Source organism: Platalea leucorodia (genome assembly GCF_965183815.1).
Source record: "Platalea leucorodia genome assembly, chromosome: 7".
Taxonomy (NCBI): Eukaryota; Metazoa; Chordata; class Aves; order Pelecaniformes; family Threskiornithidae; genus Platalea; species Platalea leucorodia.
The window spans coordinates 17468905-17493341 of record NC_138829.1 but is presented as its reverse complement, the minus strand read 5'-3'; the positions used below and the strand labels follow the sequence as shown (position 1 = coordinate 17493341).

Sequence of the window (24437 nt, the reverse complement as noted above, 5' to 3'; positions counted from 1 at the left end):
GATGTGAATGTGATGTACTTGCCTAAAGACTCACAGATTTACAAATAAGGACTAATAAGTTTCATGGAAAGCATTAACAGAGCTAGCAGGAGTTACAGTTTTAAAAGACTAAAAACCTGATGGTGCCCCTTTGCCACAAGCTGCCCCAGCATTGCCTGTACTGTCATCTTTAAAGAAATATAGCTGGCAAGAAAATCCACTGGACTGTACATATAATAGCTATTGGCTAAGCCAGCAGTTTTCCCAAGGGCTCATGAGAAATTCTTTGCTCAAATTCTCAACCACCAAGGAGGTCCAGGTGTTGCTAGAAATAACGCATGCCAAGTGGGCTCCCAGTGCCTGGGTCTCCAGGCAAGGAAGGTGGATGCATTGGCCTTCTCCACAGTCTTATGGAATTCTTTAAACCCACGTGGATCTGAGATCCCCAGATGCATTCCCTTCCTTTCAAGGCAGTTGTGACAGTTTACCTTAGTAAACTGAGAGGTGCTGTAACCCTACAGAAAAAGGGGGACTTGAAAAGACCTAGAACAGAAAGACTCAAATGTAACAAGCTATTGTAGTACATTTTTAATATACAATTTTATGTTAGCCAAGGGCAAATCATGGGGGTTGTTTCTGACCCTTTCTGATTTGGTGGCTATTTATGGTTATTATTTCAATATGTGCATTTCAGAGAAATCAAGAGAGTTCAGAGTGACTTTGAAGTGCAATATGTTACTTTTCAAATATGCTAGTTTGCTGCCTGCAATGTTGCTTATTGCTGCTCATAAGCCTTAATTTTGCTGGATGCCAGGTAAGACTGTTTGGAAATACAAAACTTGACCACTGCTCAGATAATCTCTGTCCCCACTTATGGCTGACTGTAGGCAGTGCCAGGTCAGGCTCCCTGTGGCTCCAGCAACAACAGTGCTGTCTCTGAGCGCTTGAGTAATGCCTGTTTTCTCAGATAGGGCCTTGACACCAAAAGTAGCAGAGAGAGGTGATTAACGAAAGCACAGAGAGGCTTATTTGTTAAAATCTATGCAAAATGGAGGTAAAACATTGTAAAGTTAATGCAGGCTAGTTTTATCCCTCATTGTGCTTACAGATCCTTTGCATGCCCAATACTCTTGTATGGTAAGGGGAGATGCTACTGTTTTGGTTGACAAGGGAAGTCATCAAGGATCAAAATCCATATCCTTGTTTTTCAGCTAATTGCCTGCAGGCATTGTGCTGGTGGAGGATGAGGCGAGGCTAGTTATCCCCTGATAACACAGGGGCACAGCACATCGGCAGTCCATTCCATGTGCTGGCTCCTAGTTTTGTCTCTCTTGGGTCAGTATGCCTTAAGTGCAAGGAGCATCAGGATGTTTAAATGTGGCCAAGGGTTCCTTGTCCTCTTCAGAGAGATTTTACTCTCCCACCCCTCTTCTTTCCATGTTGCTCCCAAAAATGTGAAGGTTCTGCAGTTTGCTGGTGTTATCTTGGCATGGGGTGATATGTTTTCCTCTCGGTGGAGTTTCAGTTTCAGCCAGAGCTGATTCAGGGTATCTACAGCTGGGCCACTGCGTTGCCTTTGGTTTTATGGCAGGCTTTCCGAACATCTGCAAAGTTTTCACTTTTTCTGTTAAATCATCGTGTTCTTGCTATACTCCCCCCAGTTTCACCATGGAGCTAAAATTCCTGAGCAAATCGGCTCAATGCTCCTGCTTTCTTCCAACTCTTTAAGCCCCTTTCCAAAACCCATATAAATCTTCAACCAAGTCTTTGAACTTAACTGCTTATTTGAGAAATCACTGGCCTGCCTTTTAAAACTTTTTTGAGTGGTTGTTCTTATTTGCTGTTGTAGGGAAGTTACAAAAGCATTGCTGGGAACTATCCTCTCAGCTGAAATAATTTTTCCACCCTCAAATAACTGCTTTTAACCCATAGGGCACCAAGTGGATTTGCACTGCTTTCCGTAAGAAAATATCACAGTTCTGATAAGAAGAGAATCAAGAATTTTTACAAAGGTTTCTATTTCAGATATTTAATATTTACAACTAAACAAAAATACTTAGATTGTTCCTTGTTTTCATTTTCCAGAAGTGGGCAGAGGGGGAGGGAAGAAATGAGGTAATACAAACAGCTTCCTATTTACTCTCATTCTTCCCTTCCCTCTAATGTGTCCCAAATAGGCACAGTTAACTGCTCGCCTAAACCTCGCCACTCCCAAAGCGGGGGAGCAATGACTGTGCAGCTGTATTAATAGCTGTGGATAAAGAGACTTGTAGTTTGGCAGCCCTGTGCAGAGCTGAAATCCTTGGCTTGACTCCAGCAGCAGAGGTTTGCCCCTTCAAGCACTGCTGAAACAATTGATTTCATTTTCCTGAGAGAGAAAATGAGTTAGACAGGTATAGCTGACTAAGATTTTCCATGGAGCGTTTTTCAAGCATTGCTGGTTTTCTTTCTTTAAAGTCTGGAGACAAGGGGATGATTATAGAGAAAATATTTTGGATTAAGCAAACCTTTAGGTCTGTGTGAATAGGTTGACTAGAGGTTGGGTTTTTTTGCCCATAGGTCTATGAAAAGGTCTGTGCTTGCCCACGTGAAAGGCCCTATTATCTCTCACTGTAACTAGGCACACTCTGGTTTTCTCCCATGTGTACGACCTGTCAGGGCTTTCCCACGCCAAGCCACAATGGCAGAAGCATTTAGCATTTCTGACCCAGCCTAGCCAGAACCCAAAACCCTCCAGCATCGGTGGGGAGCCCCAGGTCCTCTCAGGTAAAGGTTTGATTCCTGTCCCTGTCAGGTGGAAAGCAGAGCTGAGACTGGAAACGTTGGGAGGAGGTGGTGTCGCTTAGCTCACGCCGCATTTGTGAAGTGTGTGGAGGCCCGCTCGTTCTTGATGCTGTGATGACACTGTGAAGGGATCCTAATGGCAGCTCCTGACAGTTCATTAGTGCCACCAAAGTGTTCTACCTATCCATTAAACATCCTTACCCTTAGGGAACTTAATGTTATCTTACTTAGGATTGCGTTTCTGTGTATCCGGTGTCCGTGCCCAGCTACTGGCAGTGGCAGGCTGCAGGGCGGCCTCTGTGAGGAGAGGTTGGGGCTGCCTGGTGCTGGACACAGCTGGTTCCAGCTGGCTCCAACAGACCCACCACAGGACACAGCTAAGCCCCTCAGCCAAGATGGTGGCGCCTCTGGGAAAGCGTATTTAAGAAATGGTAAAAACTGCGCAGCAGCTGTGAGAGGGAGGAGTAAAAAAAGTGAGAGAAGCAGCCCTGCAGCCCCACAGGTCAGTGAAGAAGGCGGGGAGGAGGTGTTCCAGGCACCAGAGAAGAGATTCCCCATGGAGAAGACCATGGTGACACAGGCTGTCCCCCTGCAGCCCATGGAGGTTAATGATGGAGCAGATACCCACATTGCAGCCTGTGGAGGACCCCACAGGAGAGCAAATGGATGTGCCCTGAAGGAAGCTGTAGGCCGTACAGAGCCCATGCTGGAGCAGGCTCCTGGCAAGATCTGTGACCCATGGGGGACCCGCACTGGGGCAGTCTGCTCCTGATAAACTGTACCCCATAGGAAAGACCGATACTGGACCAGTTTGTGAAGGACTGTCTCCTGTGGGAGGGACACCACACTGGAGCAGGGGAAGGGCATGCCGAGGAAGGAGTGGCAGAGATGAAACGTTATGAACTAACTGCAATCCCCATCCCCCATTCCCCAGCACCGCTCAGGGGGAGGAGGTAGAAGAGTTAGGAGTGAAACTGATCCTGGGAAGAAGAGAGGGGTGTGGGGAAGGTGTTTTTAATTATGTCTTTGTTTCTGACTATCTTACTTTATTTTTAATGGGCAATAAATTATATTAATCTGCCACAGTGCAGCTCTCCACATCGTGCTGCTGGTAACACTGGCTTCTGCCTACTCAGTGCTCAGGAAGGTGTCCGAGTCATCTTGCTGCACCCCAAACATCAACTTAATAGGGAGGGATCTCTTGGAGGCATTCATCAGCCTGAGCTTGCAGAAGCGGGTGGAGGACAGCATGATTAGCTGGCATTTGGACAACGGAGGCATGACGTCCCAGGCTGCTGTCACCAGTTGCTGAAACCTGAGGGCGGTTTTTGCCACATCCAGTTCTCCTAGGGAGCCTAGGCATTACTGTGCATGCATAAGACCATTAAAGATGATAACCATTTGCACAATGATATGCAGCTTTAGCTGACACAGAGGCTAAATTCTTGCCATGCCAGAAAAGTTGGGCCCCTTACTCTGGAGCAGCTAATGAGGAATGGGAGATGGGAGCAAGGGGCTGGGAGCTGGTAGGAGGCAGTTGTCAAGCTGGAAGGAAAAAGGTTATTCTTTAACCAGGAGTATCCACCATCTAGGACAGGAAAGGCTTCACAGGTTTATGTTTCTGTTTCCCTTCTTGGCCACTGAGCCCTGGCAGGAGTTCAAAGAGGAAGGAGACTTGGGATTCACAGTGAAATGAGAGGGAGGGAAAGGATGCTTTCTCAGCTGAAGGGCTTCTGAGCTGAGGACTTGACGTGCAGGACTTGGGAGACATAGGGAGATTCTCAGCCAGGAGTAGGAAGGTTTATCTTCATGTGAGGGACTGTGGCACCAGTGATGAGTGAGCGAGGTAGGGAAATGTTTGTCTGTTGAAGATTACACAGCTGCTTATTTGGCCCGGGACATTTTGTAAACATGTCCCGCTCATGCTTGTCCCCAACTGTCTGTTTGTAAGTGAAGAATAACTTCATGTAATATTTAAGTATTTATTTGTTAATTAGGGGTCAATTCTAGTCCCTTTTTGCAAAGAAGTCCCTGGGATGTGCACAAGCACTCTTCTCTGCACTGGCAAGTACAAGTGCTCTGGCCTAGTCTTCCTTGGCAGCTGGGTTCACAATTTTCCCCATGAAGAGGATGCCGTGGGTGGTTTTGTCAACAATTATCATCAGAAAGGGCCTGTTGAATTTGATGTGAGGAGGAAGAGGAAACGGTGCAGACAATGTTACCAATTCTATCACGGTCACTGCAGCAGCCTCTGTGCCGTTCTCACTAACATCCACCATGGCCTTGTGAATTGCCTGTAAGGGAAGCAAAGATTAAAATCAAAGTACAGAAGAGTGAGAAGCAACTGGGGGCAAACTTGCTTGCTTTAACACTGTGAGAAGGTAGTTTTTAAAAGAAAGCAAAAAATGAATGTAGGACTAGTATGAAAAAGATAGTTGTGTCCAGCCTTTCCAAGACAAGTGAAGTTTTCTCTGAATTCAGAGAGAGTTTTCTTCAGCACTCTGGCAGAGTCAAACTTGGCTGCTTGCAGAGACTGAGCAGCATAGATAACATTTATTGTTCTGTTGTTTCTCAGAGTAAGATTTTTGTCTTTAATATTTAACATGGAAGAAGTTTTTCATTTTGCATAAATTTGTGTATGCAAAAAAATTCTTTCTGCAAAGACACAATAGTGGCAAGCTTTATAGGTTGTCTTTCTGTAACACAGCCCACTGATATGACTTTACTTTACAGGGTTTTCTATAGTAGGTGGAGCGAATTCATATTTCTAAATTCACATGATCTTATTTCATTGTCTTTGGTCAGCCCTCTGTGTTTTTTCTTCATTGTCCATCCATAATGCATCTGAAAATTCCTCTCATGAGGTCCTGCTGCCTTTCATCTATTCACTTGTCCTATATCTGTAATCCAGGTGTTTACACATGTAATAATTGTGTGAGGAATCACAAAATCATTAAATAATATAGGTTGGAAGGACCTCTAGAGGTCATCCAATGCAACCAGCTACCCTACACTGAGTCAACTCTGACACTAGATAAGGCTGCTCAGGGTCTCATTCAGTCAGGATTTGAGTATTTCCAAGGATGGAAATTTCATAGCCTCTCTACGTAACTCATCCAAGTTTTTGATCACCCTCATGTTGAATTTTTTTCATCGTATCTGATGAGAATTTCCCATTTTCTATCTTGTGTGCATTGTCTCATCCTGTCACTGTGCACCTGCAAGAAGATCCTGGGTCCATCTTCTCTGTAATCTCGTAACAGGTATCTGTAGACAGCACTAAGAACCTCCCTTCACCTTCCCTTCTCCTGGCTGAACAGCTCCAGGTCTCCCAGCCTCTCTCATACATCCCGCGCTCCAGCCACACAGCCATCCTGCTCACCTTTCACTGAACTCGCTCTGCTCCAGTATGTCCACATCTCCCTTGCACTGAGGAGCCCCAAACTGGATGCAATACTCCAGAGGTGGTCTCGAAAGTGCAGAATAGAAGGGAAGGATCATTTCCCTCATGACACAAGGCATATATTCCCTGGTACACTAGGGAAATCACTTTACTTGTCTGTGTGCCAGTTTCTTGTTTATGAAATGGGACTATCCCTGTCCCACAAGTCTGTTGTCCATATAAATTCTGAGATGCTCAGATAATGCAGTAATGAAACATAGGATAAAAATGACTATTCCCAAACTTATGTCATAACTATGACTGTTGTCATGCATTAATTATTTTCAACCAGCTTTTTGTGAAATTATTCCTGTTATTCCTTCCAGATCTGTTATCTTCTTCAGAGACTTTCAAGTGAATTTGCAGGATCGCTATGCAGTAAACAATTTAATATTAAACTGTAGGAACAACAGCCATTTAATCCCTAACCTTCTCCTTCCTTTATTACCATCAGTGAGCCATGATTACACTCCAGAAGTGGGATCAGCCTATTTGCGGAGATAAAACCCGCATGTAAGTGAGACAGACAAATTGATTACCATCTCTGTTTGCATACTTACTTTGGAAGCCTTCAGAGGAGTTTTTTCTGCCACTCCAGAGAGATCAGCCTGGTTACTGAACACCTCTGTCACACCCATTTTCTCAAACAGGCTCTTAACATCATAGGAGCCGGAGATGGAGAATTTTGGAAGGTCCAGGTAGATTTGTCTTTTCAAAAATAAACAACAAATGTGAGTTTATTATTGCAAGATCCCTCAATGCAATAGCTGTTACAGGTATACACCCATCCCAAATACCTGTGGAACTAAGGCTTGGCTTTCTAAAACAGTGATAAATCCCATGTCAGAGAAGCAGAAATTGAGGTACCTGTCCCACCAGCCAGAGTCTGATCAGTGATGCAGGGACACAGTGCTGGTTTATGAAAGTGACTGGCTGGAAAGTACTGTCCAGACTGGAGAAAAAGAAATTGTATTTTCTTTTGAACTGAATTCTTCTTACTCAAGGCAGGCTCCTGAGGTCAATGTACCTGTGTGCAGGATCCTCACAGCTGGTAGCACTCCCACTGCTGTGAGTGAGGGAGCTGAGGATAGGGTTCCCCTTACGTACAAAATCGCTCAATACCTTGTCTGATTTAAAGAAACGATGCAATGCTTGTTCCTCAGATCTGTGCTTAGCAACTCATTATGACATCCTAAGGTTTACTTTGCCTGGATGAGTAGTTATAGCCTTTTCGATACTTAAACAGAGTAGCAGTTAAAAGATTACCTTTTTTCAAGTGATTGCATCCAGTTAGACACTGTTTCTTTTAGCAGAGCATCCTCCACCTGCTTCATTGTCCCTTCATCAGGCAGAATAAACAATGCAGAAGCATTTCCTTTGTATGGGATTTCTACTACCCAGCAAGACAACTTGTCATCCCTATGGATATTAAAGTCTTTGTTTTGATGCATCATTTTGACCTTAACAGAATTCTTGGCATCCAACAAGAAGTCATCGTCTCTGGTGGCCAAACTGTTGAAAGGTCTTTCCCAGTAGCCTTTTGACAAAAGAATGAGTATAGAATGGAATAAACTGGAAAAGAGACTAATAAAGGCATGTCACATTAGATGGTGCTTAAAATACTCTGTTTGAACTGTAAAAGTAACAACAAGCCTATCTCAGTTTAAGGATGCTTGTTCCCTGGCCATGAAAAGAAACTTTATGTAATTTCAATGGTTCTAATAGAAATCATAGAAGAAAAATACAGGCTGAGGGCTGCTGTGGAAAAGAGCTGAGCCTTTGCTTGTTAAGGCAATGGTAAAACTTCCATAGACACCCACTGTAGAGGCTCCAGGCTTGTTCCTTTCATACAAGTGTCATCTGTGTTTGACCATGTCCTGTACAGCCAAACACCTGTGCCTTTCACCAAATGACCATAAGTTCCCAAGCTCATCCCTTCTAAACATTTTCATCTCTGAACCTGGTTTAAAATTGATATGACATTGATCAATACTTCTACAAGTTCTTTTTTTTTTTCTTTCTTTTTTTTTACTCAGATAGAAAATGATTCTTCATACCAGGCTTTCAAATATTTCCTCATGTCATTTAAAAGTAGAAAGATATATTTTAAATTAGGTGATAGAATAGGTTCACAGTGTGAAAAAAGTTACATTTCTCAGATCTGGGTAAGAATTCCAGAGCTTATGTGTTTAACTGCTACCCACATTTGTCACTTACCTTTAAAGAAAATGTAGTTAACCAGCACCATCACAGTGTCTGAATCAAGACATTTGAGTAAATCAACAATTTTCCCATGGGTTTTTGTTTCTATGTAGTTATTGATTTCCTTTATAGCCTCTGGAGAATTCTGGAAGTTACTAGAAATAGCTTCAGAATAATACAAATCTGTGACATCATCCAAAAATTTTTGGAGCAGTTTCAGTCGATCGTCTATGAACAGGGCATTGCCCATGCTCAGCTGGACTTCCCGGTGAGGGTCGTTCAGCAGTTGGAGGAGACGCTGAAATCCCTCATGGATCTCCTGCTGCTCCATCTCTGTTAGGTTGAAGGCAAGGCCCTCGTGCAGCTGACTGAGCGTGTTCGATCTGGCCCCCAGGGAGAGCATTGCAAAGGCAGTGGAGATGCTCAAAGGAGAGAAGAAAATGTTCTTGTTGCCCACCTCCTCTCTGACCTGCTTGTAAAACCTAAATGCAAAGTCAGCATTGCTGGCGGCTATCTTGACATGAGCCAAATTTTCACCTTCAGCCTGGGAATGGTCTTCTGGGGAATGGGGTATTTTTTGTTCCTGCTGTTCATCATTGAGATTGGATCCATGTTGACCCTGGACTTGAAGTCCAAGAAGCAACAAACACAAATACAATGCAGACTTCATTTTCCTCCTGAACAGTTCTGTTAAGAAAGAATAGAGCAACTTTTGGATCTAGAGAATTTTATCTTTCCTGCATAAAAACAGTTTTTATATTCTAGATACTGATTTTCAGATGTCAGTCTTTAGGATTACTGCTCTATTTAGACATATACTCTTCTACTTGGCCTCCTGGATAGTCTATTTCTAGTCAGTTCTGTCAGTTTCTGACCAATGAGCAAAGGAAGGAAGATATTCATGTGACATTGCCAGGAAAATAGGCAAGGTCACATAGGCAATGTAGGCTTTTATGAGGTATTACGCCTGAAATAGTTCTTGCCTCTGACCAGCATGGCCTCATTGCACTCCTAAGTGCCTTTGGGTGTGTGGCTGAGTTCACCTATTGGCCCCCATGTATTTGGTAAGTACTTTGGAAGAGAGACCGACTTGTGCTGATATGTTTCTGTAGTAGCCATGGTCTTGTTATGATTTGGGTTTTCAAGCACTGCAGTGATACAGAGATAACGTCATTTATAGCTGTGAATAAAATCCACCTAAATGCTCACCCCTTAAACTGTTTATGTCTTTCTGTCTCTTGTGTAGCAGCATTGAACTCAAGAACTATATAATTTCAAAACATTACCTTAAATATTTCAGCAAATTGAGGATAAATTGAGAAAGTTTATTGACTCTCTATTGCACATAAACTATCCATAAGGTTGCAAAGCCCAAGACTCAAGAGCTTAGGAAAAGCTATGGTGGAATCTGCCTTGCTGTGTATGCACAATTCGATGACCTTTCCTCTTCCTTTATCTGACATAAGCAAATTCTACATAATCCCACAGTCTCTCTTCTGCCATTTTCAGGGGAAGAACCATGAAATATACTGGAGAAGAATGTTCTCCACAGGGTGCCTCACCTAAATAATTGTCTCAAATGACAGAAACTCAAAAACATGAAGTGGGCAGTGGCCTGCAGGAAAACAGAGATGATCTGAATGTTGTTCGTAGCTGTATACTTATTCTGGAGCATGGGATTCTGCCCCAGGGTCTGCCTCAGCTCTGTGTCTAATGCCAGGTTTAGGTCTTACATCAAACTTTTCATGGGGAGTTCTTAATTCTGGGTTCCTCCTTTTCTGGCTGCCCAGTACGAAACACTGGAGATATAAGCTGTGGTAGTGCTGAGCATGGGAGCTGTGCTCAGCATGTCTGAAATCCTGGACAGAAACATCGACTCTGAAAAAAAAGAGATTCTAAATGAAGGTAATTCGTTTTGGTCTGGTAAGTACTCTTTTCATAGTTCCCCAAATCTGCTTTTGAACAGAATTTCTCCTTCAGGCCACTTGACTGCAAGTAGCTTGGTCTTTAAGCACACTGGAGGTACAGGGACGCTACTCTCATTAGCCCTGCATCAACCTGGAGTAGTCATGACACTGAGATTGCAACTAAATTTACTTCTCTGGGAGCAGAGACAATGTTTTGTGTTTCACCTTGGTATTGACTGTTGAGTACTCATTTTGGACCACATCTCCCAGTCATACTGCCACTATAGCTAGGAGCTGGATCACTGACTGAATCCAGCTTTCAACATTTAGAACATGCTTCCAGAAGCTAAAATAATTTCCAGTTCCTGTACAAAATAAATTAATGTCAGAATTAAATATTGTGCAATAAATGGCAGAGATTAGAGACAACATGAATTCAAAGACTTCTAAGAAAGCGTAATATGGTACTTACAGTGTTGGACCTCTCCTTCACAGAGCTTCTTCCCTGTTCTTCGTTTTGCTGGGCAGTATTAAGTTAATGTCCACTGGTAAATATTAAACAGAGCAAATAAGATTTATTTGCAAAGCAAAGACTGCGTAAGCTATTTTTTTCTGGACATCAAACATTATAAGTCTATTTTCCCGTCACACAGGCAGAATGATGCCAACACCTAGGGCTCTGAGGGGAGAGAAAGAGTAAAGACCTTGCTACTCTTGGGCTTGAACTAAACTGTGGGCAAAAGAGCTTTGCAAAGTAGTCTGACATAACCGTGGTAAATGAGCTTTAGAAAACAGCATATTAGAAGAACTGGAAACCTAAGATAGCGCCGAAGCAATGTCTGTTTATAAAAAGGATGCTGTCTCCTACTGAATTCTCTGCATGGGACATCCTGATGCGAGGATGCCATCTAATCGAGTGCCTGAGGCAGCAGCAAGTTTGTTCAGGAATAGCTCAGTATCTGTGTTGCCCTGCAGTGCACAGTGCAGGTATACCCTAACCAGCATTATTTGAAGGGCTCATTAAATTATTAGATAAAGGATAGTTGGGGGTACTGGTTAGCTTTTTGAGAGGCCTTTGATGAGCATTTTAGAAACTACTAAAGTGAAAAGCAAAGTATTAGCATGGCTTGAAAAATAGGCAAAATAAGAAAACAAATGGAAGAATGAAATGGGCAATCTTTACCATGGCAAAACGTTAGCTGGGGAGAAGAGAGCAGATCTCCTTAAACCCTTGCTATATACACATAGGATAGGCATGATTTATATACATACTATATGTGACTTACACTGGGATCCCTCTCAGAGGTTGCTGAGACAAACAGGCACAGTGCAGCTATTGAGAAGGTTATTTAAGGATGAGAGGCATGGCACTCATCCTAATTAACAATGACTAATTATTTCCATTGAATGTACATGATTTCACTCCAGGTAAATTTACCATTTATCTACACATAGGAATCTACCCACCAGTTATTGCTATGTAACTACTATCTCTTACAAGACAGAGGCAGAGTTGGTCAGAAAGTATTTCCGCAGAGAGATTTTTTTCCATGATGTGTGCAAGTACCCAGAAGGTTTATTGCGGTATTATGTAAAATGACCAAGATTCAGCAGGAGCAAATATACTGTTGCTTAAGTCTAGCAAAGACAAGCTATTTTTCTCAAGTCTAGGCCTGCCTACATAGATAGCATGAATCTCTCAGCCCAGCCCTAATGCTTGGCTAACCATCTGAAGGATGCTGCTGTGTTCAGGGAGGAACTGCTATGAAAAGCAGAGCTCTTGCAGTGATTCCTCTATTTTCTCCCAGGACATGCAGCAGCACTCAGCATGTCAGGGAGGGAGTGGAAAGTTGCTGCTGTCCCTGGCAGCAGCAACTCTGACCCTGGTGCAAGTCTATTCCTAGGCAAGGTTAAGACCAGCAGTTACATCAGACCCACAAATGACCTTTTTTGTCCATAAACTTCAAAGCAATCAGCTTCTCAGCAATTCCAGATAGATTAGCATGGTTAATGAATGCATCAGTCACACCTAGTCCTTTGAAAATCTCCCTTAGGTCATAGATGCCAGAAATAGAGACTCTTGGAGTCTCTCCTGTTGAATGCAGTGGAAAATGAGGGTGAATCACCACACATGGGCATCACCGGCATACCGGCCAGATGGCAGCGTCTGCGAGAACCCAGGGAGGGGAAAGCAGTTTGTTACTTCTCTGCACATTCCTGTTGGTGCAAATGGCTGTGTCCCCAGAACAGATGTCACTGTGAAATGAGAGGCTGAACTGGAAAGTTTGTGCAGAGTTTTGCTTGAAGGAGATCTATCCAGGGGAATTTCACAGAGGAGGGTATGGAGCTCCTGGATGCTTCTAGATAAGCAGCGGCTGGGACAGAAGGATTCCTGGTCCAGGAGCCAGGGGAGTCATATAAAGGACTGACAGACGTGCTTTTCCCATTGGCCTGATAATGGTCTATATGGAAGGAATTAAGGAATAATTTAGTTCTCTCTTTCCCTACTGTCTGCCAGTGACTCAGTTATGCAATAGGTCTTGGTCCCTCCTTACAGGAGGAGTTTCATGCCATATCATTAACTTACTCATGTTGCTGCTTGGTCGTCAGATTATTATATGCCAGCTTTGCAAGTTATATTTCTGGGTTTTCCAAGGCAAAGGATTTTTGGCTGTGGAAACAAAACATCAGCAAGATGATAAGGATTGAGCAAGAAAAATGTGCACTTTGCATGATAAATCCTCATGCAGCCATGTCTTGTTGCCTTATAAAGACGTATCACTCAAGATTTGTCTGCAAAAGTTCGTATAAATAAACTTCTTGACATAAATAACTCCATTAAAACCAGGAGAATGGCATCATTGCAAAATTGCTGTAACTAGAATAAAAATCAAGTCCTCTCTATATTTTTATCTGTTTCTGTAAAGGGCATCCCAACTATGATCTCCATGTCTTACAAATATTCATCTTTTTCTCCTCAGATAAGGAAAGTTCTTCTGGCTCCATTTCAAAAAACAGCATGACTGACAGAAAGAAAAAAGCTGAAGGCTAAGCAAAAAGTCTGTGACAGAACTGGGAATAGAAACTAAACCTTTTCTGCTTTGTTTTCACCTTCTTTCACCAATGCAATAGGAATCTCTGAACTAAAATTTCATATGAACTCATAGTTTGCTAGATGAAAGCTGTATAAACAGAACCAAATAATCTTATTATTTTTTTTCTGTGTTATATCTCAGAAGGAAATAAAGTTCTTTTATTACCGGGGTGTGATTCTGTTTCTCATAACAGACATTTCACCTCAGATGATCACTTTCATCAGTTTGCAGAAAACAGTATTTTCAGTTTTCTGCTTTGTCTGTACCTAATCTCCTAGCACTGAAAGAAAATGCATTTCCAACAGCACAAAAGCGTTGAAGGCCTGATGTGAATTCCACTGGAGTCAATCAGCCAGCATTTTAATGTTCAAGATAGATAGGTAATCTCTCACTGAGAGCTCATCTCAGGTTGTACTGATATATTTTCCGTAAAGTTCCCAGATGAAGACATTGGAATTGACACTACCAAGGCTTTTCAAAACTAGTTCTTATAAGTTTTTTTAAAATCACTAGAATAAAAACGGGGCAAAAATAAGTAACAGTAGATAGACTGCAAGACCAAAATTTTGCTCTCAAATTGAATCGTACCTTGAATTTCTTTTTCTGAAAGATACATCAAACTCAAGTAGTTACGAGTATAGACGAAAAACCTTAATTAAGTTTAATGGTACAAGAACTCAGAGATGGCATGTATAACTCCCAGAATTAGAATAAATGACAGTAAATGAAAGTGATGGGTCCTCCCAAGTGTCAGTGAGGTTAAAGGCCAGCCCTTCCAGCACCTGAGCCTGGCTGGTTGCTCTGGAGCCCAGGGCCAGCAGGGCAAAGGCAGCAGAGATGCTGACTAGAGAGAAGAAAATGCTCTTGCCAGGTTCTTGGGCAGTCACTTGACTGTGAAACTGGAAGGAAAAGTCTGTGTTGCTGGGCGCTATCCATTGGCAGGACCCAAAAGGATCTCCCTTGTGGGTATGCTGCTCTTATGGCTTGTGGCCACTGAACTGTTGACAGTCAGGGATGACATGCTCAAGCGCAGCAAAGGAGCATTGCAAGCAGTCATGAGTAAAGAAAAAGTAAAGCCGATTCAAGGTTTCTTAATCTAATTGTAAATAGATTTCATATCTGAGTACCACTCCAGAAACAACTCCTAAATTCATCCATCTGGCCCTTTGAGAACTCCTATAGTTATTACTTTATCAGGTTATAGCAACATTTGTCTTTCTGATCTGTCAGTAAAACCATTTCTAAAAATTTTTAGCAATCAAAAAATACGAGTTTCCCTTCGGTCTGACACTGTCTATGAGAATGAATTGATCACAGGGGATCTGGTTACATCTCTCTGATTCAGCACTAGTTTGGCAGGGGTATTACTGCAGTCATGGTCTGCTCTATTTAATGTCACTGTCAGATTCAAGGAGCAGGGAGCTGTGCACTTCATCACCTCCATCTCTGCCTGCCTCTGCGCCATCGTTGGACAGAGAGCTGCATGACGTTGGCCTTGGGTGCTGAGCCTTTCTCAACAGGGCAATCCAGCTGCCAAGGGAGACTCTCCAATGGCCTTTTCCTGCCAGTTCATTCCAGTTTGCAGAGTCAGGGCAGCACCTAGCCAGCCACTTGCACAACTGTCAAAAAACCATCAGGTCCCTGAACCAGTAACAGACTTTCTGGTTTATAACAAAACTCTTGGCTTCAATATTTTTAAGGCGATGGACGTGGCTGTGCTTCCACAGTAAGTTGTATCACATTTTAAACTGTATTTAAGTTCATTTATATTACAATGTAATAGAATTAAACTTGCTTATTTTATGCTTCATGATAGTTTCTGTGTGCTCAGCTGTGAAGTGTTTCAGGTATCTGCATCATCAAAGCATTCCTGTATCATATGAGGGCTGGCACAGATCCTTAATGAGGAACAGCCTTTTGAAAATAAGCATGCACAGTTACTGTGACAGGAAAAGCACAGGACTGATCAGAAGAAACCATCAAAACACATCCATGGAAAGTACATGGGAGTCTCACAGTTTGTGACTTGCAGTAGTTTTGAAGGGTGTTTCCTAAACTGCCTGACCTTATTCCACAGAAGGGCAAAGGGTCTCCAGTTCCCTCATTTTTGGGAAGTAGCTGGTGAAGACCTATCAGCATGACTTGGAACTTATTGTCATTCAAAAAAGGCAGATCACCAGCAGAGAGAGAGCTTACAGAGCTGAATGGCAGAGGGACAGTTTCCCACCCCTCAGTCGGTCACTCTGGCTCTGTTTATACTAGTACCTTGAGCAGTGCTGGGGCACAGGCCTGGCCATCAGCCTGCGGTCACTTTTATTCTTACATTTTTAGTACAGTTTCAGACACAGGTCTTGCTCATGCCAGCTACGATTCTTCCAAACAAGTGCTAAGCATGTTTCGGGAATTAGCACAGGCCAGAGGATATTTCCAATAAGCAGCCCAGATGTCTTTCAGGGTTAGAGTTAAGCAACACAGATATGAGCTGTAATGAGCCAGTTGACCTCATGGCTAGAGAACAGACCTTGGAGCACTTTATTTACTAGCACAGGTGTAAACTCTGGGGATATAATTAATCTCAACGTTTGTTTTACCCCTTCCAGGTATTCACACCCTACCCTTTCTGAACTTCTATTTGTTGGTGAAACACAAGATTAAATCTATAAAGCAATTCCGGTAGCACCTTTTGGGTGCCTAGCCAACTAAAATATTCCCCATCTCTGATTTAGTTACTGCTTCGACACAGGATGCTTGTGGAGAGTTTGTTACCTTAAAGGGGGACTCAAAGAAGCCAACACAATGTGGGTGGATGCCATCAGCTGTGAATGTCATAAAGGAGAGCACGGCAAAATACTTGACCTTCACATGCAGTGCCTAGGCCTGATCTGAAAATGACTGGGTCCCCCAGTGTGTGATTTGAAGCTATGCCTTCCTTTTCCTAGAAGCCCTACCAATGTCACGAGGTATCATTGCTTCAGCCACCACCCACTCAACAGTGTAGGATGCAGAGAATTCATTAGGGTTTATCTGCCAAACCCATTCGCCATCCAGGGAAGCGCAGACCTGGATTTCCATCTTCAAGGCAAACATCCTTACCAGCACTCCAGGTCCAATGCTAGCTCTCCTTTATCAGGGGTCAGCCTGACCGGTCTGGAGTTTAGGATGTTGAAGGTACGGGATTGTCGGCCTTTAGGAAAGGGAGGGGTCTGAACATGAATATTCCTGTGCCCAAGGCAAATGCTCTAACTACACAGACTGGTGTGGGCAGGTAACAGTTGTCTTGGAGAGGCTGGACTCTACAGAGTAGCTCCTTCTCAGGTACTAATTGCTTTATTATCAAATTGACCTCATGACCCTATAGGCTCAAACTTCTGATTTAAAAAATTAAAATCCTGATCACCCAACCCAATACATTTAAAGAAATTGAATGAGGTTCAACACACTGAGATGGGTCTGGGGTTTTTTAAACTGAGTCTATGCTGCTGTGCCCCTGAGCATTTATCACTGTTAAACATCTGCTGTTGATCCCACAGGATGGAACAGGGAGGGAGTTGGGCTGACACCATACCAGACTGGCTGTGTTTCTGTCAGCATCCATGCCTTTTCTTGGTTCTCCAGATCCTAACAAGTGCCAAGCCTTAGCTCTGGATTTTGACACTGCCTTGGAGCCATAAGGCAGAGAGGAGAGATCCATTAGGAGAGAGATGTCAAATTGGCACAGACATCCTCGGAGAAGAGAGCAATCATTTTCTCATGGAAATACAACATGGCCTTTCTCCAACAATGATGTCCAGGTGGGAAAGAAGAACTAAGACATCCCTGAGTGGACTGCATTTGTTTTTTAAATTTCCGCATGTCAGCCCTCCAGCACCAGGACCTGGAGAATTAGCAACAGCTGGAGCAAACCTCAGCATTTTCATTCCTTCCTGCCCACAAATCAGGAGTGGCCTCTTTGTTCAGTCTTTATTTACTTAAAATGTTTTAAACTCATTCTCTCAGCTGGATACTTACCTTGTTTTTCAAAGATGGCATACACTGCTTATTAAAAGGTTGATTTATAAAATTCTTCGTAATTCACAAATAGGTGTATCATCTCAGTGGTTACTTTCTACTGGAGGAAGAAGCAAGAACAGTGTTTTTAAGAATGACCACGCTCTTGCCTCATTTCTTTGGAAAAAGAAAATTGTCAATAATGGTTTTGATATAATTTTAATCACATTGAACTATAATTGCATGGAGAATGTAATTCAAATCAATAAGACCAGCCACTGACCAGTCATTTTTCAGTTGGGTTTACAATTTTTCCCATGAAGAGGATGCTTTGAGTATATTGATCAACAATGAACAGCAAAAATGGATGGCTGAATTTAACAACAGGAGGAACAGGATGAGGAAGAAAATCTGTGCCAGTGACTGCTGCAGCCTCTGTGCCGTTCTCGTGAATCTTCAGCAGGGCCTTGTGAGCAGCCTACAATGAAATACAGCAAGAATTAATGTATGTGGAGGATGGGGTGTGAAATGATTAAAATTAGCACTGTTAATTCAGCTACTGCCTTTCATAAAAATTGCTGGTAGCCAGGAACCAGGAAGAAGACCACTATAGCCCGTGGTGGGGTTTTTTAGCAATATTGTCTCAATAAGCAAGTATTCTCACATTCAGAGTTCCTCCACACAATTTTATCGAACACAGACCTTAGGGACTGCATACCTTGTGGAATTAGTTGAAAGCAGAATATTCAAGCAAATTCACAAGGAGTGACAAAATCAGAGGGAAGGGAAGTTGGGCTCAAAAACTGCTCTCTGTGTATCCCTAATAGCACGTGCATTACAGTTTAGTGAGTAGAAATTCAACCTTGATATCAATTTTTTTTTTAATTTATTGTTGGGCATTTTTAATCTTTTTGTTTTACTAGCCCCAAAGTATTAGAACATTGTAATTGCTGCTTTCAGAATGGCTGTAAGCCGCTAGCTTTTCTCTTCATTTTATCTGTTTCTCTTCACGTGATTTTCAGGAAATGGGATATTTTCCTCAAGTCTGGTCCATCTTCCATGGTTAGCACTCATCAGGGCCTTCAATGGCAGCAGAAGTTTTAAAATCCTTTAAAATTATAGAAAGCACATGTTAGAAAAAGGCCACTTTTTGTGCTAGATATGCTGATGCAGAGCATCCCCAACACAGATATCCATGGGCACTCCTTTCACATGAAGAAACTAGACTGTGTTTAGTTTCTGGGACAAATGCTACACCCCTCCCAACGTTGGCCTGTCAGACAGGAGACAGTATCCTTATCTCCAGATCTTGGAGGAGTCTGAGTGTGTTTAAAGTTACTTTATCAGCTAAATATTCTAGTTCAGAGTATCAGCCAGTCCTAGCACTAAGTAAAGTTTCACAACTTAGCTTAGGGCAAGACAATTGGGTATTGAGGAATCCACAGACCATTGCTTCTGCTGACAAACCTACTTTTGAAACCTTCGCATCAGGCTTTCCTGTGATTCCAGGCAGATCAGCCTGGTCAGAAAACACATCAGTTACACCCAGATTCACGAACATCTTTAAGTCATAGGTGCCTGAAATCAATAGTTTTGGAATATAAACTTCTATCCTCCTGTTAATTCAAAAGAAAATTATGGTAGTTATTGCAATCAAAGCATGCCTTGGACTGAAGACTCCCAACTTGCTGTTTGTTCATCTATGCTAAAATATTAATCTTTTCATTGGAAAAAGATGGCAACAAAAAGAAGATAGGAAGATGATGGTCTGGAGGATGGGAAAGGTGAACATCAGTTGGGCTTTCTTGCATGATTCTGCAACACAGTCATTTGATGGAAGAGCAAGCAGCAGTGGTGCCAGCATTTTTGGGACTAAGTTTGCATTCTCTTTCTAGCTTTGAAGGTTTTTCTTTTGGAATTCACACCCCATTCCCTCTGAGAGATCTGATTGCTATGTTGCAGTATTACCACTCTTAATACATCGTGCTCGTGACAAGGGAAATGGAGACACTTAAGATCAACTAGAAAATGCGTGGGGAAAAATGTTAAATTTCCCAGCTCACAGATCTCTTCCCTCATCACAAGGCAATACTGATTCTAATTCTTGCTGACAGTATCAAATCATGAAATCATTTGGTCTGTCTCTTTATACCTATCCCATTGTTTAAATCTCCAGTCAACAGCAAAGGCTCTGATCTGAATTCTCTCAGTGCCAGGAGGCACACAAGGCGCGAACATTGTTCTTCCACTTCCAGTTCCATCTCCTCCTCCTCACTTCATTACTGATTTTCTCCATCTCCGCTTGTTGATGCTCGTCGTTTCTGCAACTTTTTTTTTTTTTTTTTTTTTTTTTCCGGGAGGAGGTAGTTGGCCTCCTGCCCAACCCCCATGACTTGGAGGGCCAGTGGCTTTTCTGTCAGGGTGGCCTTCCCTTAGGCTGCGTTGGTTCGCGGCACCTTCTTCAATTTTATCCGGTGCACCCTCCAGAGAGGGATCCCCTATCCACCACCCAGGGGACGCGCCTTCTAGCCGTGCAGCCCCAGCCGAAGGAACAGCAAAGGCTAGTAACTGTAAAACCTGATCATAGTATTCAGACTTTGGATTCTGACTACCTTGAATCATCAAATCAGAATTCTATATTTACCACCTTTCAAGTGATTTTTCCCATTTAGACACAGTGTCTTTTGTCAGGGCATCTTCCATCTGTTTCATTTTTTCCTTCATTGGGCAGGATAAACAATGCTGCAACATCTCCCTTGTAAGGAATCTGCACCACCTCACAAGACAACTTCCTGTCAGAGTATGTTTTATGAAATCCATCTTGAGTCATCATCTTCACTTCAACTGAGGTCTTTGCATTCACATGGAAATAATCCTTGTGAATTGATATATCCTTAATATTGAAATCTGAATATCCTTAATATTGAAAGGGTTTTCCCAGTGGGCTTAAAACCAAAAGAGAAAGAACACAATCGAATGCTTATTTCAAGGAGGATATATTAATATAGTCCAGACTAATGTACACCAGATAAATCCATATCTGAAGATTTACACTCATACTTGAAGATCAAAGGTATTCCAAGTTTATTAAAGATCTTGTTCCCTGTCATCTTTGCTGTACTGTGTACAGTAACAACTAAATATCCCAGGTTAAATTTCATATGGACTTGCATAACAGCTTTCTAAGTCAGATAAATTAAATTAAGCAACTTCATCGTATTACCTTATGTTTTATTAGAAGAAAATGAAAGCTGAACAGGATCCAATGAGTTACTTTCTGGTTTCAGAATATTGCTTGTAAAGCAAGTTCAACAGCAGATGTCTGCCTTTTAAAAGGTAGCATGCTAAGCTCCTTCCATGCTTTTTCATATGTTCTTCATCTTGTAGCACTAAGGAAAAGCTTACATGCAAGAACAACCTTGAACTTTTGGGCCTGACCATAACTGCATTATGGTAAATGGAACAGGGCTCCAAGGGCTTTAATGTTCAAAATGGTTTTCTTTTGATGTTTATGCAACTGAATTTTCTATGGTATTTTATTTTGTATTAAATCAGGTCATTCACTGAACAAATATACAGGGATCACAGCTTGCCATTCTGTAAGTACATTCTTTTTTTTTTAAATATTGAATAGAAATAAAATAAAAATAAAAAATAAATAATGGAATGTAAACTCCACAGTATTCTGATTACTTTATAAGTTTGAGTTTTCCTCTCTGCCCCTCCAGTAAAAAAAATGTACTCCGGTATCATAAAGAAATGCCTCAGACTAGGGCACCTGAGACGAGGGCACACAAATGTAATAAAGTACTTGAAATAAAATCTGTTTAGCTGAAAGTTCATCTATTTCCAAACATGCCTTTCTGGGTGGTAAATTCCATTTATGTCCTGCATGCTGCTACAAATGGATATAACATCTAAGAGGAAGTTAATCATTGCCAAAGCAGTGCATTCGCAAGTACCTCTTGGGATATGTATAACGTGATGAAAAGCTGTAGAACATTTAAACTCCAGCTCCAGAGGTACCTACGCATTTAATAGGCATGAACTGTAAGTAAGTTAAAGTGTTTTGCAATTTTTGTTCATCTGCATTTTTGGAATTTATTTTTCTACTTCATACAGCATGTGAAAACATTGTAATTTTTTAAATAATAAGTAGATAAAGTCTGACAGAAAAATTTACAAATGCATAAATCTGTTGTGCTCTGGCAATTCCCTAAACCTTGAAGACTGCAAATAAATGAACTTTTATGCTTAGGAGCCTAAACATATGCTAGAAAAATTTACATGTGGAAGAGGTTTCAAAGCGTGAGAACTTTCAATGTTCCTTGTCATAATAGCCTAATCTTAACACGGGCCTTTCTTTTAAAAATAATTCAGGAATAATCTGAGGTATTTGTTTTAGTGCAGGTGAAACTGAGGTACTGCAGTAACACCTATGTAACCTTTGAAATAAATGTGGTTAACGATTACCATTAGAGTGTTTGGATTGAGGTCTTTAAGCATTTGGTTTATATTCCCATGGGTTTTATTGTTTATACAGTCATTGATCCCTTTTTTATCTTCAGTGGAATTCTGGAAGTCACTAGAAAAACTTCCTTTGTACAGTTTTTTGATGTCCTTTGGAAATGTTTTCAGTGGCTTCAGGTGTTTGTCCATGAACAGGGCGTTCCCTATGCTCAGTTGCACCTGGCTGCCAGGGCGGTTCAGCAAGAGGAGGAGATGATGAAAGTCGTGGTGTATTTCCTCCTCCTGGGTGTCGGAGAGGTTAAAGGCCAGCCTTTCTGGTATATGAGCCTGGTTGGCGGCTCTGGTGCCCAGGGCTAGCAGGGCAAAGGCAGTGGAGGTGCTGACTGGGGAAAAGAAAATGTTCTTGACAGGTTCTTGGGTGGTCATTTGCCTGTAACACTGGAAGGCCAAGTTTGTGTTGCTGGGAACTATCTGTTAGCAAGACTCAAGAGGATCTCCTTCATGAGGATGCTGCTCCTGGGGGTCAGTTGCCTTGGGCTTGTCATTGTAGTGGTCTGTCTGGGTCAGGCTGTGGACAGTGAAGTGAAGCATGGCCATCAGCAAGCACAGTGGGAGGGTGGCCTTTGTCATCCTTCGCAGCTACTGTGTGGACAAAGAACAAATGGTCTTGGATGTTGGAGGTCAGCTGTGTCAACATCTTGTCTTTTATTTCTATCTGCTACTACCTTCAACAGCTATCTGGTAATCACCATTATCTCTTGACCTGCTCCTTTATTATGGAAGTGTTTTTTTAAATCCTTGTGCTGCTGAGTTTATCTGTAATTCCTATCCATGGCCGACTACTTCAATTCTGCTTTAGTCCAGCTACAAAAGCTCCTTGTTACTGGAGAAAGAAACATGTGAGTATTAAAGAAAAACAGGAGTTGGAGGGAGAGAACAAGTGAAAAAGCTTTTTTTTTTTATCTCTGTGTATATCTGTTTTATGGTGAGGCAGCACATCAGGAGTAACTCTTAATTCCTTTATGTTTATCTCTAAGAACTCTCAGGATTATTATGGTATTAGTGATTGAATGAGGCTTACGTAAAATAACAGTGCTACATCAATGGAAAACAATACGAGATTGCAGCACTCCAAAGCAGTATTCTTTCTCTTATTCCTGACTCATTTTAATATACAAAGTGACTAATCACAAGAGAGCTGGTAAAAAATTTTCTGCTTCAGTACCTGATTAGATCAGAATATGTTGCTTTATTTTAAACAACCACTCATGTGACGCATGTCTTCCAGATGGATTCCTCTCTGTGTCTACCCCCGCCATCCTGGTCATGGGAGGGTGAAGTCACTGGTGTGGGCTTGGCCCCTTCTGTCTTCCCAAAAGTTGTATCAGCAGGAAAACCTCCTTTCATAAGGCAAATAGCCCCATGGCCAGAGCAGAGCTCAGCAAAGAGCCTGGATCATGGCATCTTGGCTGTTTCCGATACCTGTGGCCACTTTTTTTTGTTGTTGTTTGTTTGTTGCTTTCTCTTTTACAGGTTAGACCAAGAATGTGTTGGGATGATTTGTAGTGTCTAGGATGTTTAACCTGTCAGAAAGCAGGTAAGAGCTATTCCAATTAAAAATTGTACTAATGAATAGAAAAGCAACTCCAAACAGCCTTTACCTAATGTCCTACTTGAGGTGTAATGGCTTTGGGGAAGAAGATCATAAGTTACCTGCTTACCCCCCAGTCAATGGCAAAGGAAATGAAAGACATGGGTTCAGCAGAGCAGATGAGATGTTTATTTGGATTTTCCCCACCCTGTGTCAGCACTCTGGCCACTAAGATTTGGGTGAAAAGGAGCCAGCTTGTCCTTCCGCAGCTTTACTCTGTGAGATCTGAGTAAATCAGGACTTACAGTGTAGGTCGGCGTAGCAAAATCAATTTGAATCCTGTCTGGACCGTGTTGGTGTAAATAAGACAGCTTATTCACCTCTGTTTTGATTATCCAGTTGTAAGTTTAGGGAACATTAGTAATGATAAAAAATAAGATTGACAGATGGGAAGTTGGAATACTTCCCCCTTGTTAATGAAACAGGCTTCTTGCAGATGTGAAAGAGCTGTTTGGAATAAATATGCAGAGCAGAGTTATACTCTGTGGAGCTGCTATAATGTATCCCCACAATTTGCTATTCAATATTTCTTGAAATTAAGTTCTGCTGTCATCTGAGTGCTTTGAAACCAGGTTTCACCCTTGAAAGCAGGTGTGCTTCATGACTCACTAGCGAAGTGCCATTCAGCTGCATTAAAATCGTTAAGGTAAAGATAACTCAGTACTTGCATTACATTCAGAAGGGTCTTGCTCTCATGTGGCTTGTGCTGTTTCTTGCTGCTTTACTTATACTGCAGTTTTCCTCTGTTAAACATTATGTGGCTTCAAATACATGTTACCTAGAAGGACAAAGCTGAATGCTGATGAAGCTAGTTTTCTTGGAAATCATATGCATGTGTCCACATCTCTCCACTCCAAACAGAGAGCAAAGACCATGGGGCCCAGCTGGTCAGTAGAGTGTTACATCCCAAAGGGTGTGCA

At 42.1% G+C, this 24437-nt stretch overlaps 2 protein-coding genes across 2 annotated transcripts in view; both read right to left on the bottom strand.

Moving 5' to 3' along the window:
- Window positions 1-4847: 4847 nt before the first annotated feature.
- LOC309593358 (alpha-1-antitrypsin-like) lies at window positions 4848-9092 on the bottom strand (the record flags this gene model as incomplete). Its single annotated transcript, XM_082317746.1, has 4 exons — window positions 8423-9092; window positions 7472-7742; window positions 6766-6913; window positions 4848-5057 (listed from the first exon to the last, which is right to left on the bottom strand). Exons 1-4 carry the CDS (start codon window positions 9075-9077, stop codon window positions 4848-4850), a joined length of 1284 nt encoding a protein of 427 aa, XP_082173872.1. The 5' UTR covers window positions 9078-9092.
- An 8590-nt stretch (window positions 9093-17682) lies between these two features.
- Window positions 17683-24437, bottom strand: part of LOC309593782 (uncharacterized protein) — a gene marked incomplete at both ends in the record, with an annotated part of 43172 nt that continues 36417 nt past the window's right edge. Inside the window, 6 exon segments of the mRNA XM_082318857.1 lie at window positions 17683-17874; window positions 18868-19012; window positions 20041-20111; window positions 20113-20303; window positions 21833-22340; window positions 22344-22505. Coding sequence (XP_082174983.1) covers window positions 17683-17874; window positions 18868-19012; window positions 20041-20111; window positions 20113-20303; window positions 21833-22340; window positions 22344-22505 — 1269 coding nt within the window.